Consider the following 19464-nt stretch of genomic DNA (forward strand, 5'->3'; position numbering starts at 1 on the left):
AAAGCATTTGAAGTCATCAAACCCCTTTCATTTTCGACTAAAACTATATATAAAGTCAGCAATGTAAACACACACACACACACACAAAGAATCAAACACAAAACTGCACTTTTAATTAATGTTGCAAATATTGATTAATATATTTTTTAAGTGATTAACATTTTTCACTTTCCAATTAAATAGTTACTCCTTTGTTTTAAGCCATTATGCTTTAGCATTACACAAATGTATTTAGTTATAGTAAAAGTTTGAAAAATCATACAGCCTCAGGTATGTGAGGTGTAATAAAAAAAAAGAAAGAATTAGAAGATGCAAAAAAAATATATGCAAGAATATGCAAAATTATTCATATAACTTTATATGGTGTGTCTTAAAATGCAATGTCTGTGACAGGCTGTCAGAAAAGTGCATCAAATCTCTCTGTCCTCTCTATTTTCAAAGAACTAAGCATCATCGGTTCCAGCTGTTTGCTGTTGTGAAAGCATACAGGAATGGATTCACACAACTGTTAATGAAAGTCAGAGCTGTACTGACATACAGTGTTGTATAAAGTACCCAAAAGCCATACTTGAGTAAAAGTACAGGTATTTTGTTAGAAAATGACTCAAGTAAAAGTTAAAGTCAACCATTATAATTCTACTTGAGTAAAAGTCTTAAAGTATCTGAAATAAACTGTACTTAGTAGTATTTTTATGAATGTATTCAAATATGGAAAGTAAAAGTAGAAGTAAATTAATAAAAAAAAAAAGCAAGACTGTAATAATTTGGAGAATTATGAATTTTATTCTGTATTTCTTTCTTTCGTAAACTTCTCAATAAGTGCACCTCCAAAAAAATAAGACTTGCATGAAAGAAAGAGGAGGCCTTTAGAACTGTATTGTAATGAAGTGTACAGTATCAGTGTTACCATACATGTGCACTTGTAACTAAGGCCATGTCCACCCATACCCGGGGATTTTTAAGAAGGGAGATTTTTCTCTGCGTTTTGGCCTTTCGTCCACATGCTAATGCAGTTTGAGGTCGTTGAAAACTGAGATTTTGGAAAACTCCTTCCAAAGTGAAGATTTTCCAAAACTCACCGTTTTCAGTGGTATTATGTGGATGGGGGAAACGGAGATTTTGACTAATTGACATCATTGTCTGTGTGTCGGTCTCCTTGATTTGATGTCAGCTTTGTTTATGAAGATATTTTGTGCAATAGCAGACTTACGTAAACTACTGACTGTGTTAACATCGTGTATTGGACTTTTTACATGCGTGCACATACACGCGCAGTTACTCACACAATGTAATACGAAGCTCACTGCTGCTGCATACAAAACTCCGACAACACACACAGTGATGGCGGTTTTGGATGAGATCCGGTCGGACTTCCACATTCTACAATTAAATTTTCGAATGTCAAGGGCATTGCTTTCACGTGACGGGCCATTGTTGACTACCAGAACCGGTAATAAAGTTTTGTCTAGGCTTCTGACTGGCTAGGCATGCTCCTGACAGTGCTTAACAGGACTTCTGATTGGCTAGGCATGCTCCTAACAGTGCTTAACAGCACTTTTGCGTTTTCATGCGGACAAAGATATCTTTAACCGTCGTGTGGACAGAATGAAAAAAAAATGAAGTAGAAAATCTCAGTTTTTAAAAATACCCAGCTACGTGTGGACATAGCCTGAAGTCATCACTAACCACATCACTTACCGCAAATTTGGACACAGGTTTTTTTGTAGTAAGTAACGAAAATGCCGAACAGAAAATGTATCGGAGTAAAAGTATAGAATTTGTTTAAAAAAATTAAAAGTAAAAGTTGATAGAAATATAAAAACCCAAGTAAAGTACAAAAACTCTCAAAAAATACTTAAGTACTGTAATGAAGTAATTTTACTTTGTTACATTACACCACTGCTGACATAGTCTCCAGATTCTGATAACAGATTGTCATTCCCAAGTAGTGCAGCAATGATAATCACAACATTGGAGATTTTAACCGGGATCCAAAGAATGAAGAAACAAACCACAATTCTGGTCACCATCTTTGTCACTGAGTGACTGCTAAAGAAAGCTGAGTTATTAACTTCCTGTTAAAGGTGAAAGTAGAAATAAGCTACTGTGGGGAATGAAACCACAAGCAGTAAAATCTCCCCGGTTAAAGTTACCAAGGTTACAAGAACAAGCAGAAGTAGGGTTAGGTACATGCATAAGTTTGAACAAATCACTGGCTTTCAGAGAAAATCAATAAACTCTCTGAAACCTCTACGTCACGAAGAATTCTCAGTTCCAGTTGAGTGTTGACGCAGAGCTCGAGCAGAGAAAGCGTACAGGAAGGGGTTCACACAACTATTAATGAAAGTCAGAGCTGCAGTGATATTCTCTCCAGATTCTGCAGATCTTAACAGACGGTCATTCCCAAGCAACAAAGCAATGATGATCAAAGTGTTAATGATGTGAAATGGAATCCAAAGAATGAAGAAACAAACCACAATTCTGGTCACCAGCCTTGTCACTGAGTTAGTACTGAAGAAAGCTGAGTTATTAACTCCCCGGTAAAGGTGAAAGTAGAAATAAGATACTGTGGGGAATGAAACCACAAATATTATAATCTCCCAGATTAAAGTAGCCGTTCTTTCTGCATCATTCCGATATCTGAGCTTGCACTGAAGTCGTTGTTCCCTATCCGAGCGTAGAGTGCGCTGTACAGGAGCATAGCACGATAAAACTGCACTTAACATCCACATCCCAATCAAAAGGATCTTCTTTCCTTTTCTTCCAACCTTGTTCCATTTCTCAGGATGCAGCACTTGCATGTATCGCTGCATGCTCATCAAAATCATACAAAGTATGCTGCAGTAGAGGCTTAAGTACACCATATAGGAAAGAAGCTTACAAAGGACCAAGCCAAACACCCAGCCATACAGAAGAGTCCAAATCCAAACTGGCAGAGAAATCAGAGTGAGTAGATCTGATACGGCCAGGCTTAGCATCAGTCTAGGGGTGAAGCTGCCTCTCTTCAGCCATCCAGCAAGACGCACCATTACAGCAATATTACCAGGGACTCCCAGTATGAAGCAAACTCCCAGAACACTACTGGCAATCAGGTTTTCAGTCGAGACAGGAGCGCTGAGCAAGCTGTTGGATGAGTTGAGCTGCTGCATGGTTAAAGCTTTGGTGTAACTGAGTGTAGGCTCTATAATATAAAAGCGGAAGCTTCGATGTCTGTGGTTTCTAATGTAGATAAAAAATCACATAGAAAGATACACCCAAGGAAGTAAGGGCAGAAAAAGTCCAGCAATGTTTTTTGCATTACTTCATTATTGTGGTTTATAGCTCGAGATGTATGCATTTATAATAGCATATTTTTTAACAATATTTATTAACAAATTTTTGATTGATTAAAGTTTTTCATTTTCCAAAGTCTTGCTCTTTTATTTCAGTCCATTATGCTTTAGCATTTCACAAATGTATTTAGTTGAGTTGATACATGGTTAAATGTTGTAAGTATTAATGTAAGCAGAAGTGTAGGAGTTGGAGGTTTCCAATGTTGATAAAAAATGTAGATAAAAATAGCATTCATGATGACAAAACATATACTTCCACACCTCATGTAGAAAAAGTCCAGCACTGTTTTTTACAGGTCACACAGCATCCATCCAGCCATCCAGCAAGCATTACAGCAATACAGCAAGCAAGCACAACACCATTACAGCAATATTGTTAGTGAGCTACTGATAGCATTCTAAAGCACAGTGATGCCAAAGGTAAGGGGGTACACAAGGAGTAAAGTAATCTGAATAAGTCTGTCACTTGGTAAAACAGATCTAATTTACAACACACATTCAGCAATTATAGAATCCTTTTTCTAAAGTCTAAGAAAAAACTCCCTGATTAGGAGAAGTCTACAGTTTCCTGTAACATACTGATTTGGTCACTGTGGGTCTTGTGTTGCTTGTTAATCAGAAAGAAACCATTAGGTGGCATGTGCACACATTTTGTGCAGTATCTCTTCTCAGGAGGAAGTTGGTGGATATCTGTGTGTATGTGTGTGTGTGTGTGTGTGTGTGTGTGTGTGCATGTGCACGCGTGTGTGGTGTCGGTGGTGGTATGATGCAAGACATGGACTGGTTAAGCATTTGATCATTTGATGAAGCACAATGCTGTATTGTTATAACAAGTTACAAGTTATAACAATTAGGCTGCAAGTTGCACTCATGTTGTCTCACAAAAAAATCAGAAACAAAAAACTTTATTGTGGTTTATATCTCAAGGTGTAGATAAAAAAAACTTTCAGTTTCGACCAAAACTATATATAAATCAACAACGTAAAGCACACACACAAAGAACCCAACAAACACAGAACTGTAATTTTGTTTAACAATATTTTTGAGTGATTAACATTTTTCACTTTCCAATTTAAGTTACTTACTCCTCCTTTCAAGTCATTATACTTTCGTATTACACAAATGTATTGGGGAGTTTAAAAGTTTGAAAAATCATACAACTTCACAATAAACTGATTAAATTAATCTGCAAAAAATATTAGAAGCTGTAATAAAAGAGAAGGAATTAGATGGTGCAAAAAAACCCTATAAAAACAGGCTGCAAGAATAAGCAAAATTATTTGTATTACTTTATATGGTCCCTTAAAATGTAATGTTTTTTGTAACACTGTCAGAGAAGGGCATCACTTATCTCTGATGTCAATATGTTCAAGAAACTAAGCATTTTCTGTTTCAGCTGTTTGCTGTTGTAGAGCCCGTGCTCAAGATGTGTACATGATCATAAAACCCCTTTCAGTTTCAACTAAAACTATATATAACAGCCACACAAAGAAACAAACAAACACAAGACTGTACTTTTAATTTTGCTAATTTTGATTAACAAATTTTTGATGGATTAACATTTTTCACTTTCCACAAAGAAGGACTATCGGTCGGCCTCAGGGAAATTCTGGCAGACCATCCGGTGCCTCAGAAGGGGTAAGCAGCTCTCTGCCAACACTGTTTACTGTACGCCGGCTGTAATCAGATCTGTTCCCAGTGCACGTTGGACTCCGGCAGGGCTGTCCTTTGTCACCGGTTCTGTTCATTATTTTTATGGACAGAATTTCTGGGCGCAGCCAGGTGGTGGAGGGAGTCCGGTTTGGGGACCATAGGATTTCATCTCTGCTTTTTGCAGATGATGTTGTCCTGTTGGCTCCTTCGAGCCAGGACTTACAGCGTGCACTGGGGCAGTTCGCAGCCAAGTGCGAAGTGGCTGGGATGAGGATCAGCACCTTCAAATCCGTGGCCATGGTTCTCGACCGGAAAAAGGTGGTTTGTCCCCTCCAGGTTGGAGGGGTGTTCCTCCCTCAAGTGGAGGAGTTTAAGTATCTCTGGGTTTTGTTTGCAAGTGAGGGAAAGATGGAGCATGAGATTGACAGATGGATTGGTGCAGCGGCAGCAGCAATGCGGTCTATGTACTGGTCTGTTGTGGTGAAGAAGGAGCTGAGCCGAAAGGCGAAGCTCTCGATTTACCAGTCAATCTAAGTTCCTACTCTTACTTATGGTCATGAGCTTTGGGTCATGACTGAAAGGACAAGATCCCGGATACAGGCAGCCAAAATGATTTTCCTTCGCAAGGTGGTGGGGCGTTCCCTTAGAGATAGGGTAAGGAGCTCTGTCACCCAGGTCGAAGTAGAGCCACTGCTCCTCCACATCAAAAGGAGCCAGTTGAGGTGGCTTGGGCATCTGTTTTGGATGCCTCCTGGACGTCTCCCAGGGGAGGTGTTCTGGGCATGCCCCACCGGGAAGAGACCCCGGGGAAGACCCAGGACACGCTGGAGGGACTATGTCTCTCGGCTGACCTGGGAACGCCTTGGAATTCCCCCAGAGGAGCTGGAGGAAGTGGCTAGGGAGAGGGAAGTCTGGGCATCCTTGCTTAGACTGCTGCCCCCACGACCCGGCTACGGATAAGCGGGAAACAATGATATGATATAGGATGAAACTTTCCAAAGACTTATTTCTTTGTTTCAAGCCATTATGCTTTAACATTAATGTATTAGGTAGATTAAAACTTTGAAATATCATACAGCCTCTTCTTGCTCATTAACAGCAAGATACACCATTACAGCAATATTACCTGGGATTCCCAGTATGAAACAAACTACCAGAACACTACTGGCAATCATGTTTTCAGTTGAGACAGGAGCGGTGAGCAAGCTGTGCGATGGGTTGAGTGGCTGCATGGTTAAATGTTGTAGCTGGGAGGAAACTATAAGTATTAAAGTAAGCAGAAGTGTAGGAGTTGGAGGTTTCCAATGTCGATAAAAATAGCATTCATGATGACAAAACATATGCTTTCATACCTCATGTAGAAAAAGTCCAGCAATGTTTTTTGTAGCTCCCACAGCATATCAAGGCTGTTGCATCAATAGAACATTCTGGAAAAACACATCAGGGGCAAGAATAGGGCTATGAAATTACAAGAACTTACTGGACAAATTATGGTTTTACTTCAGACCTGAACGTCTTGAGATATTTTAAGTTTCAGTCATTTCTTTTGAAAACAAAGTTTGCCTAACTTGAGAAGTAGACAATTTAAGCTGATGACAAAAGCCTGCAACCAAAAATCAGTACTCATTGTTATGCCAGCTTAGGTTGTGAGCCAGACATGAAAAGGTTGGAAGGGAACAAGAGTTTTCAGTATCTGTTTAGACATCCTTATAATATGACTGTGAATTCCATATTAACCAGAGTGCTTTCAGAGTTGTGAGTTTATGAGTATGACCTTTCCTCCTTATTGATTTCCCTGATCCATAAGTGATTCAGTAATAATAAGTTAGACACTTGATAAGACAGAGTTAATTTACAACACACACTCAGCAATGATACACTCCACTTTCTAAAATGTAAGAAAAAATCTCCCTGATTAGGAGCAGTCTACAGCTTCCTGTAACTTACTGATGTGGTCATTATGGGTTTTGGGGTGCTTGTTAATCATAAAGACTGGATTTGAAAGAATATTATGTGCTACAATTTTTTTGCAGTATCTGTTCTCAGGAGGGAACTGGTGGATATCTGTCTGTGTGTGTGTGTGTGCGTGGCATGATGCAGCACATGGACTGGTTCAGCAGATTTTAGGTCATTTGATTTATTTGCTGAAGCAATATGCTGTATTGTTATAAGTTATATCAATTAGGCTGCAAGTTGCACTCGTTGTCTCACAAAAAAACAAAAAACATTGAAAACATTCAAATTGTTTCAAGTCATTATGCTTTAGCACTACACAAATGTATTTAGTTAGATTAAAATGTGTGAGAAGGTGTAATAAAAGAATTAGAAGATGCAAATAAAACCGCCTGCAAGAATATGCAGAATATTATTCATATAACTTTATATAGTGTATCAAGTGTATCAAATCTCTCTGTCTTCTCTATTTTAAAATAACTAAGCATCATTGGTTCCAGCTTTTCACTGTTGTAGAGCCTGAGCCGAGAATGCATACAGGAAAGGATTCACACAACTGTTAATGAAAGTCAGAGCTGTACTGATATTGTCTCCAGATACTGCAGATTTTGAGGATGAAGCAAACTGCCAACACACTACTGCCAATCAGGTTTTCAGTTGAGACAGGAGAGGTGAGTGAGCTGTTGGATGAGGTGAGTGGCTGCATGGTTAGAGCTTTGGTGTAACTGAGTGTAGGCTCTAGATCAGGGGTAGGCAAGTTCGGTCCTAGAGAGCCTGCAGATTTCAGCTCCAGCCCTGGAAAAAAACCTCACCTGCCTGTAGCCTTAGTAAAGCCTAGGTCACACTACAGGATTTTAAGCCCGATTTGCAAATTAACGAGCTCGCCGACAGATCGGGCTGTGATTGTGGGAAAATCAGCGGGTGATCAGCGCTCGGCAATCTTTATGTGTGAACTACTCAACGACGCATCAAAGAGGCTCGCTGATGCGTTGCTGACACCTCGCAGACAAAATCCAGATATCTGGCGTGTTAAATATCTGGGACGATCGGCCGACTCGACATCACGTGGTGTCAATTGTAGCTACTACCTCCAGCCAATGAGAGAGCAAGTCAACAGGTTGAGGTCACCGGAAGAAAAGCAGCAGCAGCAGCAGCAACATGGCTTCAAAAATAGTGTGGACACAGCATTTATTTTAATAAATTAACATTTATTTAGAGCGAGACTCCTGCCGACGTCCATTTTCAAAACAAACCTCTACTGAAAGTCTCGCGTCATTTCCAGATCCACCTGTCGCGTGTGTTTTCGTGACAAAATGTGGTTTGGAGACAGCGTTGAGGCGTTGGGTGACAAGAGTTGTTGTCAGATCGTGTGGTTTGTGACCCCCTCTTGTGGATCATTTACGAAGCGTCGCGTAGTGTGAACAACACAAGGACAAAAAGACATACAGTGAAGTCATGTAGTCTGAACAGCAAAGCGATCTGCCAAGGGTTAAAGTCTTGTAGTGTGATCAAGCCTTAATCCTGAAGACCTTGATTAGCTTGTTCAGGTGTGTTTGATTAGGGTTGGAGCTGAAATCTGCAGGACTGCGGCTCATTAGGACCGAACTTGCCTACCCCTGCTCTAGATAATAAGAAGCAGAAGTTTAGGTGTCTGTGGTTTCTTATGTAGACTAAAAATAGCATTGAAAGATACACGCCAGGAAGTAAGGGCAGAAACTCTCTAGCAATGTTTTTGGCAATACTTCATTATTGTGGTTTATAGCTTGAGATGTATGCATTTATAATAGTTCGAGATGGGTGGAAGGATCATTTCTCCTCTTGAGGTGGTGGTTTCTTTAGTGTGTGCTGTGAACACTTGAGTGTGTCCTGGTTTGAGCTGAGTGCATGCTGACTTGTGTGAAGTGTGCTTTTGGATAACTACGTTAGGAAACCAGTTGATCGTTCCCCAATCTTGGGAGCCTAAGCCCTGAGGGTTGGTGTTGCTTGTTTGTTGACTTGGTTTATTTTGTGTTTAGCTTATTTTCACATCTTTTTGTCAGATGTACCATTTTAATATTGTGTTCATTTTAGCAATGACTTTTGAGTATTAACAAAATATTCACATTTCTTGCCTACCAATGTTTTAAAAATAGAAATGTATGTATGTGTGTGACCTAATACCAACATTAGGGTATTGTTAACATTCCCCTGGGTGAAATTCCTAAGAGTGACCATTTCATATAAAGAAACTTGGGTTGTGGTTTAGATCTGTACCAATCTAATTTTGCATCTAATTTTAGTACCAGTCTCAGGGAGAAGCTGGCTCTTTTCAGCCATCCAACAAGACTCACCATTAAAGCAATATTACCGGGGACTCCCAGTATGAAGCAAACTGCCATCACACTACTGGCAATCAGGTTTTCAATTAAGACAGGAGCAGTGAACACTATTGGATGAGTTGAGCTGCTGCATGGTTAGAGCTTTGGTGTAACAGGGTGTAGGCTCTAGATAATAAGAAGCAGAAGCTAAGGTGACTGTGGTGTCTGATGTAGAGGAAAAGGGCCTCAAATAATACATGCCAGGATGTGAGGGCAGAAAATGTCTAGCAAATGTAGTTTGCATTTTTTTCATTATTGTGGTTTATGGATTGAGATGTAAGAATTTAAGGTAACAAAACCCCTATCAGTTTTGACCAAACCTATATATAAAGTCAGCAATGTAAATCTCACACACAAAGAATCAAACACAAAACTGTACTTTTAATTAATGTTGCTGACACTGATTAACAAATTTTTTGATTGATTAACATTTTTTAATTTTCCAAAGATTTACTCTTTTGTTTCAGTTACACAAATTTATTCGGTAGATTAAAAAATTTAAAAATCATATAGACTCAATATAAATTGATTTCATTAATCTGCAAAAAATATTAGAAGGTGTAATAAAAAGAATTAGAAGGTGCAAAAAAAACTATAATAACAAACTGTAACAATAAGCAAAATTATTCATATAACTTTATGATGTGCCTTAAAATGCAATGTCTGTAATAAGCTGTCAGAAATGTACTTCACATAACTCAGGCCTCCATGTCTTCAAGGAACTAAGTATCATCTGTTCCAGCTGTTCGCTGTTGTAGAGCCCGAGCAGAGAAAGCATACAGAAATGGATTCACACAACTGTTAATGAAAATCAGAGCTGTACTGATATTGTCTCCAGATTCTGCAGATCTTAACAGATTTTCATTCCCAAGCAACACAGCAAAGATGATCACAGTGTTGGATATTTGAATCGGGATCCAAAAAATGAAGAAACATACCAAAATTCGGGTCACCATCTTTGTCAATGTGTCACTGCTAAAGAAAGCTGAGTTATTAACTCCCCGGTAAAGGTGAAAGTAGAAATAAGATACTATGGTGAATGAAACCACACATATTATAACCTCCCAGATTAAAGTAGCCACTCTTTCAGCATAATTCCTATATCTTAGGTTGCACTGAAGTCGTCCTTCCCTGTCCAAGCTTGGAGTGCGCTGAATGAGAGCATAGCACGATAAAACTGCACTTAACATCCACATGCCAATCAAAAGGATCTTCTTTCCTTTTCTTCCAAGCTTGTTCCATTTCTCAGGATGCAGCACTTGCATGTATCGCTGCATGCTCATCAACATCACACACAGTACGCTGCAATAGAGGCTTAAGTACACCATATAGGAGAGAAGCTTGCACAAGACCAAGCCAAACACCCAGCCATACAGAAGAGCCCAAATCCAAATTGGCAGAGAAATCAGAGTGAGTAAATCTGATACAGCCAGGCTTAGCATCAGTCTAGGGGTGAAGCTGCCTTTCTTCAGCCATCCAGCAAGACGCACCATTACAGCAATATTACCAGGGACTCCCAGTATGAAGCAAACTGCCATCACACTACTGCCAATCAGGTTTTCAGTTGAGATAGGAGAGCTGAGCGAGCTGTTGGATGAGTTGAGCTGCTGCATGGTTAAAGCTTTGGTGTAACTGAGTGTAGACTCTAGACAATTAGAAGCGGAAGCTTAGGTGTCTGTGGTTTCTTATGTAGACAAAAAATAGCATTGAAAGATACACCCCAGGAAGTTATGTCAGAAAAAGTCCAGCAATGTATTTTGCATTACGTCATTATTGTGGTTTATACAGTAGCTTGAGATGTATGCATTTAAGGTCATCAAACCCCTTTCAGTTTTGACCAAAAGTATATACAGTATAAAAACAGCAATGTAAAACACACACAAAGAATCAAACACAAAACTGTACTTTTGATTAATGTTGCTAATATTAACAGATTTTTGATTGATTTTCACTTTCCAAAGACTTACTCTTTTGTTCCAAACCATTATGCTTTAGCATTACACAAAAGTATTTAGTTGAGTTGCTGCCTGGTTAAATGTTGTAGCTAGGAGGAAACTGTAAGTATTAAAGTAAACAGAAGTGTAGGAATTTAAGGTTTCCAATGTCAGTTCTCAACTGAACATCTTGAGATACTTAAACTTACAATCTCGAAAGAGGGTCCTTCTTTTCCAAAAAAGGTTGCCTAAGGATTTTTTAACAACCTTGGAAAGTAGAACATTTGAGCTGGTGACAAAGATCACATGCATAAAATCTCTTCTTTCAAGGAGCAAACCTGGCACACTTCCTGATGACCTTTATTATGCAGAAAAATTTCATATCCACAAGTGCAGGAAAAAACTTCCTTAAAATCCACATAATTTCAGACTGCAACCTAATGCTAGACAGTCTGCCAAATGCCAGAAAGAATCATTGCCAAACTAAGCAGCATCTAGTTTAAAGTCTGCAACCAAAAATCAGTACTCATTGTTATGCCATCTGAGGTTGTGAGCCGGACATGAAAAGATGGGAAAGGGAACAGGAAGTTTTCAGTACCTATTCAGATATTTTCCTTATGAAGTACACTCTATGTCAGAAGATTCACAGCGGAGTCAATCACATTACCCATACATTCAGTAGTTCACTGCTGTGCTACTGAGCTATTGATAGCATTCTAAAGAACAGTGATGCTGATGGTAAGGGGGTGTATGCAAGTGGTAAATCATCAACATCAACAGCACAAATCTACAGTGGGATCTTTTTCTTTGGCTTTTATGACATTTTGATATTGTTTTGTTGAATGACGTGGATTTGAGTGTGACTGCCATCCAGCAAGACGCACCATTACAGCAATAATACCAGGGACTCCCAGTATGAAGCAAACTACCAACACACTACTGGCAATCAGGTTTTCAGTTGAGACAGAAGCAGTGAGCAAGCAGTTGGATGAGTTGAGTGGCTGTATGGTAAGGGCTTTTTTGTGTAACTGAGTGTAGGCTCTTGATAAAAAGAAGCGGAAGCTTAGATGTCTGTGGTTTTGTAAGAAATTGCATTGAAAGATACATCCCAGGAAGTGAGGGCAGAAAAAGTCCAGGTTTTTTGCATTACTTCATTATTGTGGTTTGTATGCATTTATAATAGCTCAAGATGTAAGCATTTAAGGTCATCAAACTGCTTCCAGTTTCGACCAAAAATATATATAGTCAGCAGTGCAAACACGTGTGTGTTGGTTTGATCTAAATACACAGTGGCTTGTGTGAAGTGTGTTTTTAACTACTTTAGGAAACCAGTTGATTGTTCCCCACTCTTTGGAGCCTCAGCCCTGAGGGTAGGTATTGCTTCTTTGTTGTCTTGGTTTATTTTGTGTGTAGATTATTTTTCACTCTCATAGATTATCTTTCACTCACATAAATTAACATTCCGTCAGCTTATGTTATTTCTGTATGGGGTTTAGGGACATCAGCATAAAGAGAGTCATCTGAATTGAGTGAGCTACAGGTAATGTTGAAAAAGCAGCAACAACAGTTGAATCAGTTGACCAGAAATATGGCTCAGCTCCAAATTTCTCAGTCACGTTTGCAATTACCCCAGTCTAAAGGCGTTACATGTAGAAGCTGTCAACAGCCTGGCAATTTTGCCACAGATTTTGGTGGGGAGTGAAGACCTTCTCATTTTCCATCAAGAAGTGTATGTCGATTTAGCATTGATGAGGGGTGTGCACTCACAGTCTAGGCAGCTAGCACCCACCAAGTTGCAGGGCCACAGCTTGGTTGGGGAAAAGACAGGCTCAGATGTTTTGATTAGTTCAGATTTTATGTCTCATTTCATGTCGACTTGCTCTCAACTTGTTGTGTGTATGGGTGGGGTTAAGGTGCTTTGCCTGGTGGACACCAGTTTCAGGGTGTCCACTATTACAGAGAGCTGTTTCTTGTCAATTTTTTACATTTTTTTATTTTTTTTATTTTCAGGATTTTTCAGAATAAACAAACAGCACTGTATCAGACTTCACACACACTAACGAAAGAAGAATAAATAAATAAATAAATAAATAAATAAATAAATAAATAATAAGTAAAAAAAAAAAGAACCCTGTGTAATACCTTAGACATAAATTATAATGTTTACAATAATAAATACAGGTTCAGTAACTAAAGGTACCATAGTAAAGAGCTGCAAAACAGTCAACCGTTAGAAATACCCAAAGGTAATGTACAACTCAGCTCACAGAAGAAACATTAGACATTGGTTTGGCTGCTTGTTTGTCTGCATGGCTGAGAAATGATCCCCAGGCAGCAGAAAACTTTTCAATGGAGTTGAACCTAAGAAATCCGAGTCTTTCCATTTGTATGACGGAAATCATGTCCATAATCCAGATTCGTAAAGAGGGAGATGAAGGAGACTTCCAGTTCTTTAATACAAGTCTCTTGGCCATGATCACACCCAAGGTGAGGGCCTGTTGTAAAGTTTTTGGAAGGCTAGATGTGTGTTGTGAAAGGCCAAAAATGGCAAGTTCCGCATCCGGCAGAAGAGGCCTGTTATAGGCCTTAGAGTACCAGTCAAATATGCTAGTCTAGAATCCCGACAGTGAAGGACAAAACCAAAAAGCATGTGCAGTTGTATCCTCTGTGACCTTACACTTGTCACAGAATGGTGAGACAGAAGAAAAAAACTGGTGCAGTTTGGTCTTGGTATAATGCAAACAATGAATAACCTTGAATTGTATCAGTTGATATCTACTGTTGACTGAACAGGAATGTACTGCAGTCAAACACCTATCCCACGTTTCGTCGGAGAGCTCAGCTCCCAAATCATCCTCCCAGGCCACTTTAAATCTCTGATTTGAGGCTGTGACACAACTTTCAAATAAGCCATTAAATTTAGAGACATGGTGAGTAGAATGAGGAGGACTTAATAAAATATAAAAAAAAAACATGCTTCTCAGGGACTTCTCCCTTAGCTGTTTAAATGATGCAAACCTTCCCTCAACATACTGTAAAGGTCCTTAATAGAACATAAACCCTTCTCCTTCCAAACAGAATAAGTTCTGTCAGACCATGGGGGTGAAAAAGAATGATTGTGGCAAATTGGTGTATACACAGAGGTCTCTGGTAGGGACAGGGCTTTCTTACTTGATTTAAAATTTTGATTAAACTTTTCAACACGATACTTAACTTGTTTATAGCCATAGACTTATCTAACTTGGAGAATAACATGGCCACTAATGAGGTCCCAGCAGCCAGACCTGTCTCCATTCACACCCATAAGGGAACCTCAGGGGTCAAATTAAAGCCCTAACATTGGTAGCCCAGTAATAGTGCTTAAATACTGGCAGACCCAGACCGCCCACAGAGCTGGGCTTCTGTAAATGAATTTTATATATAGTTCCAAACATAGGACAAAATTATAGAATCCAAAAAAGGCAGAAGAAAAATCGGAAGATTTTGACAGATATATAGGAATCTAGGTAGGGGTTTCTTGTCAAATTTTTGTCAGAATGGGGCCACTAAAGGCCAGGAGACCCAAAAGCAGACATAAGAGACAAACCAGGTAAAGGAGCCTTTAATGACAAAAATGGGAACACAGGAAACATGGGGACAAGAGAGGGAAAAACGGAGGGGCACTGAGGAAAAACAAAAGTAATCCACTGAAAAAAGGCAAATGGAAAAATAAACCTATGCTGGGGGAGAGGAAAAAACAGCAGACTTAAACAGAGAATAAAAACAAAACCAAAAGACCCAACCAGGGCAAGGGTGATAATCCACTTAGGAGAGGATGGCCCCCACACTGATCTCCGATGCATCCACCTCAATGACAAACTGGAGGGAAGGATGGGGAATGATGAGGATGGATGCCAAGGAGAATCGTTGTTCGAGGTTGGAGAAAGCTTTCGTGGAAGTGAGGGCAATGACGTGGGTGGCCAATGTACTATAGACTTTAATAAACTTTCAATTGAAATTGGTGAAGCCTAGGAACCACTGGAGAGCTTGACGAGAGGCCAGTGTGGGCTAATCCAGGACAGCCTTGACTTTGGAAGATTTCATCTCAATCCTGGACAGGGAAATCGTGAATCCCAGGAAGGAAACAGATGTCTGGTGGAACTCAGACTTTTCAGCCTTTACAGCTTATTTTCTAGGAGTCTTTGAAGGACCTTACAAACATAACTGACATGTTCCTTAAGGGAGTGAGAGATGTTGTTGAGGTAAGCAAATACAAAGACATTAAGAAAGTCTCTCAGGGCATCGTTGATGAGGGTAGCTCACTTGTCTGAAAACAAGATATTCATAGTGGCCAGAGGGTGTATTGAACACCATCTTCCACTCATCCCCCTCCTTTATGCGGAACAAGTGATAAGTATTCCTGAGATCTAGCCTGATAAAAATGCAGGCCCCTTGTAATTCAGTTCAAAGTTCAAAGGCTGTAGTCATGAGGGGTAACGGGTAGCGGATCTTGGGAGTAATGTCATTAAGTCCGCAATAAGCAAATACAGGGTTGAGGGATTTATCCCTTTTTTCAATGGGTCTCAATGTGGTTGCCGGAGACCCTTATCTGGACAGGCACAGTGCGATCAAAGATAGGTACAAAGTTTATGCTATTGAGAGCTTGGACAGAGAGGGTGGATCATAGAGGCTGGACATGAGTGCGAATAGAGTCTCTGAAAAGGACTGAAGTTCCTGGTTGATCTGCTGAAGATCTTGTTGATGAGAGCCAAGGACAGCACTTTGGTTCGCGGTAGCAGTTTGAAGCCAGTGAAGCTCTTCTGGGTCCATAATCAGGCTGGATTATTCTGTCAGAATGGGGCAACTAAAGGCAGACAGAAGCGACAAATAAGGTAACAGAGCCTTTAATGACAAAACAGGAACACAGCAATCCTGGGGTCAAAAGAGGCAAAAACAGAGGGGCACTAAGTTTGTAATAAGGCATAGAAAAAAGCACAAAGAATAATTCCCCAAAAAATGCAAAAGGAAAAACAAAAGTAATCCACTGAAAAAATCAAACAGAAAAATAAACCCACACTGGGGTAGAGGAAAAAACAAAAATGAAACCAAAAGAGCCAACAAGGGCAAGGGCAATAATTCACTTAGAAGAAAAAAATCCCATAAGGGAGGTGAGAGCACATCAAGGCACATGAGAATGGAGCAACTGGGAAACAATAATGCAGAGAGAAGTAGAGGTCAGAGAGGCATTTAAATACAGCTAGCAGTAAGGGGGTAGATTAAGAACAGGTGCATGGGGCTCTACCATGAAGTGAAACACACAGCAGGATCAAAACTCTGGGCTGGAATGAGGAAGAGCATAGAGCAATATTACTGCGAATAATGACAATTTTCAATCTTGGGGCTATAAACATCTTAGGTTGTGCCACTGGCTACAAATCTGGGCCACAAATGGCCTATCAATTCCTTACATTGGCTAATTAGAACTTTATGTAGAGCTCTGCGGGTGAGTGGTCATTGGGTGTGGGATGCTGGTGGTCAAGGATCCTTCTGGTGGTTTTTGTGCTCAGGTTCCTGGAGTTCTGGGAACGAACATCCTGAGCCGCTGCTACCGGAAGCTCCTTCACCAGCATGGCCTGAGCCTTTTTAATCTGCAGGTTGTATTGCAGGCCCCTAGTTCTGTTTTCCAGGCCCTACAATATTATCATCAAGTTGATGCTCAGTTAGATCGGGGGGGGCTAGTTAAGGTTAAGGTACGTGGAAGTTGGGCGTGTTGCATCCCAGCGGGTGTGCTGCATCCTCCACTACACAGGAACAGATAGCAGCAATGAATTTGTCAGTGTTATCATGTGAGGAGCAGGGAAAGGTGAGGGTATTGCTGGCTAAATATTTACCAGTGTTTTCCATGCACTATGGGGATCTGATGTTCCCGTGTGGCAGTGGTACACCATTTGGCATTTTTGAATGGAACAGGATGCTGTTTGGACTTTGCAATGCATCCAGCACCTTCAGCGATTAATAGAGTGGTATCCTATGTAGACCAACATCTTGCTTGGATGGAGATTATTTTGAACAATCTGTAGAAAGAAGGGTTGAAGGCCAAACTATCCAAGTGTGCCTTCTTTCAAAAAGTACGATATTCATGTCATGTAATATCTTCAGAAGGGGTCTCCACTGATCCAGGTAAAGTTGAGGCAGTTTCACAGTGGCCTCATCCAAATAACGTGGTGGAGTTGCATTCATTTCTCTGGTTGCCAGCTACAACAACCATTCTGTGGAGGTGTTTTTTATAAGTTAGCAGTCCCACTCCATAGGTTGGTGGTGGAGCTAGCAGCTGCAAAGCACCCAAAGCATGGGGCCCAGGTCTGTGGAGTACCAGAGTGTCACCCCATGCTTTCCTATGCTGACTTTATGCTACCCTTTATTTTAGAGGTGGACACCAGTCAGAGGGGGTTAGGGGCAGTCCTCTCACAGGAGCAGCAGGATAAGGTGCACCCTATAGCGTAGGGTAGCCACAGCCTTTAGCACACTGAGCACAACACATCTAACTACATTTCTATGAAACTGGAGTTTTTGGCACTCATGTGGGCCATGACTGAATAGTTTAGGGCATATATCTACTGGGGTATAAGTGTTGTATTCACTGACAATAACCCCCTTAGCTACTTGGCTTCGGTGAAGTTGGGTGACATGGAACATGGTACCATGGCTGCCCAGTTGGCTGCCTTTGATTTTGAAATTAAATATAGGTCAGGGAGGAGCAATCTAAACAACAGAACCCTGTGGGTGTGGAACAGGTACAGTGTCCTGGTGTGGTTGGCCCAGCCTTTTTGCAGCAAGCTGCTCAAGGCGAATTTAAATCAGATTACATCATTTCCTTGCTAGTCTACAAATGATATTGGCCTCCGGCAAGAGTCATTGGGGAGTCAATCATTGGGGAGCTGCTGGTATTTTGGAGGCATCGGTTGCCCCCTAGCACTGAAGAGTGGAAGAAACTCTCCAGGTCAGTGGTGACTCTGCTTCAGCAGTGGGATCGCCTGGTGGAGAGGGATGGTGTGCTTTATTGTTGGGTTTGTCACCTGGATGGTGGAGAAGAGGTCTCTCAAGTACTATTGCTGGCAGTTATGAAGTCTGAAGTACTGACCCAACTTCACCAACAGCATGGGCATCAAAGGGTGGAATGAACCACCCAGTTGGGGCATCAGCAATATTACCATCCCAGGATGTCCTCAGAGATTGCCTGCTAGTGCCAGGAGTGTGAGAGGTGCCAGTGTGCTAAGGGGGTAGATTCATGGGACACTTACTGGTTGCACTGCCTTGGATTTTACCGTGTTGGAGCCCTCAAGGTCCGGTCTTGAGAATGTGTTGGTCATGACTGATATCTTTTTTTACCCTGGCTGTACCTACTAGGAACCAGTGAGATGAAACAGGGGCTCAGCTTATGGTGGTGGAATGGTTTGTAAGTTTGGGGTACCTGGGCGCATCCATTCAGACCAAGGCTATAACTTTGAGTCAGCACTTATTCTGCAGCTCTGTTGCTTATACAGAGTTGAAAAGTCATGTACTACCCCATTTCAGTTCATTTCAGTTGCATACTACCCCATAAACAGAACCTTGCACAGGAAGACAGGAGACAGGAAGAAAGGTGCTGGGTGTGTCATCTGGAAGGAGGAAAGAAGATAAGGAGACTTGGTGGAATGAGGGAGTTCAGGATAGTATTCAGAGGAAGAAGTTAGCCAAGAAGAAGTGGGACATGGACAGGACTGAAGAGAATAGACAGGAATACAAGGAGTTACAGCACAGAGTGAAGAGGGAGGTGTCTAAGGCCAAGCAGAAGGCGTATGACGAGTTGTACACTAGGTTAGACACTAGAGACGGAGAGAAGGACTTGTACAGCTAGCAGAGGGATCATGATAGGAAGGATGTGCTGCAAGTTAGAGTTAGTAAGGACAGAGATGGAAAGGTGCTCACAAGTGAGGAGAGTGTACAGAGGAGATGGAAGGAGTACTTTGAAGAGCTGATGAATGAGGGAAATGAGAGGGAAAAAAGAGTAGAAGGGGTGAACTCTGTGGAACAGAAAGTAAATAAGATTAGAAAGGATGAAGTCAGGCAGGCTTTGAAGAGGATGAAAAGTGGAAAGGCAGCTGGTCCTGATGACATCCCAGTGGAGGTCTGGAAGTGTCTAGGAGAGGCAGCAGTGGAATTTTTAGCTAGTTTGTTTAACAGGGTTTTAGAGAGTGAGAAGATGCCTGAGGAATG

At 40.8% G+C, this 19464-nt stretch overlaps 2 protein-coding genes across 2 annotated transcripts; both read right to left on the reverse strand.

Annotated features, from left to right (window-relative positions):
* Positions 1 to 191: 191 nt before the first annotated feature.
* On the reverse strand, positions 192 to 3175 carry LOC131343134 (leukotriene B4 receptor 1-like). The gene has a single exon (XM_058374564.1). The coding sequence runs from the start codon at positions 3147 to 3149 to the stop codon at positions 2256 to 2258; it is 894 nt and encodes a 297-aa protein (XP_058230547.1). The 5' UTR covers positions 3150 to 3175; the 3' UTR covers positions 192 to 2255.
* Positions 3176 to 10017: 6842 nt separating this feature from the next.
* On the reverse strand, positions 10018 to 10920 carry LOC131343788 (leukotriene B4 receptor 1-like). The gene has a single exon (XM_058375720.1). The coding sequence runs from the start codon at positions 10906 to 10908 to the stop codon at positions 10018 to 10020; it is 891 nt and encodes a 296-aa protein (XP_058231703.1). The 5' UTR covers positions 10909 to 10920.
* Positions 10921 to 19464: the final 8544 nt, after the last annotated feature.

This window comes from Hemibagrus wyckioides, linkage group LG22, assembly GCF_019097595.1.
Source record: "Hemibagrus wyckioides isolate EC202008001 linkage group LG22, SWU_Hwy_1.0, whole genome shotgun sequence".
In the NCBI taxonomy this organism is placed as follows: domain Eukaryota; kingdom Metazoa; phylum Chordata; class Actinopteri; order Siluriformes; family Bagridae; genus Hemibagrus; species Hemibagrus wyckioides.

Coding starts and splice junctions, on each gene's coding strand:
- LOC131343788 (XM_058375720.1), bottom strand. CDS start 10,908: ATGCAGCAGCTCAACTCATCCAACAGCTCGCTCAGCTCTCCTATCTCA.
- LOC131343134 (XM_058374564.1), bottom strand. CDS start 3,149: ATGCAGCAGCTCAACTCATCCAACAGCTTGCTCAGCGCTCCTGTCTCG.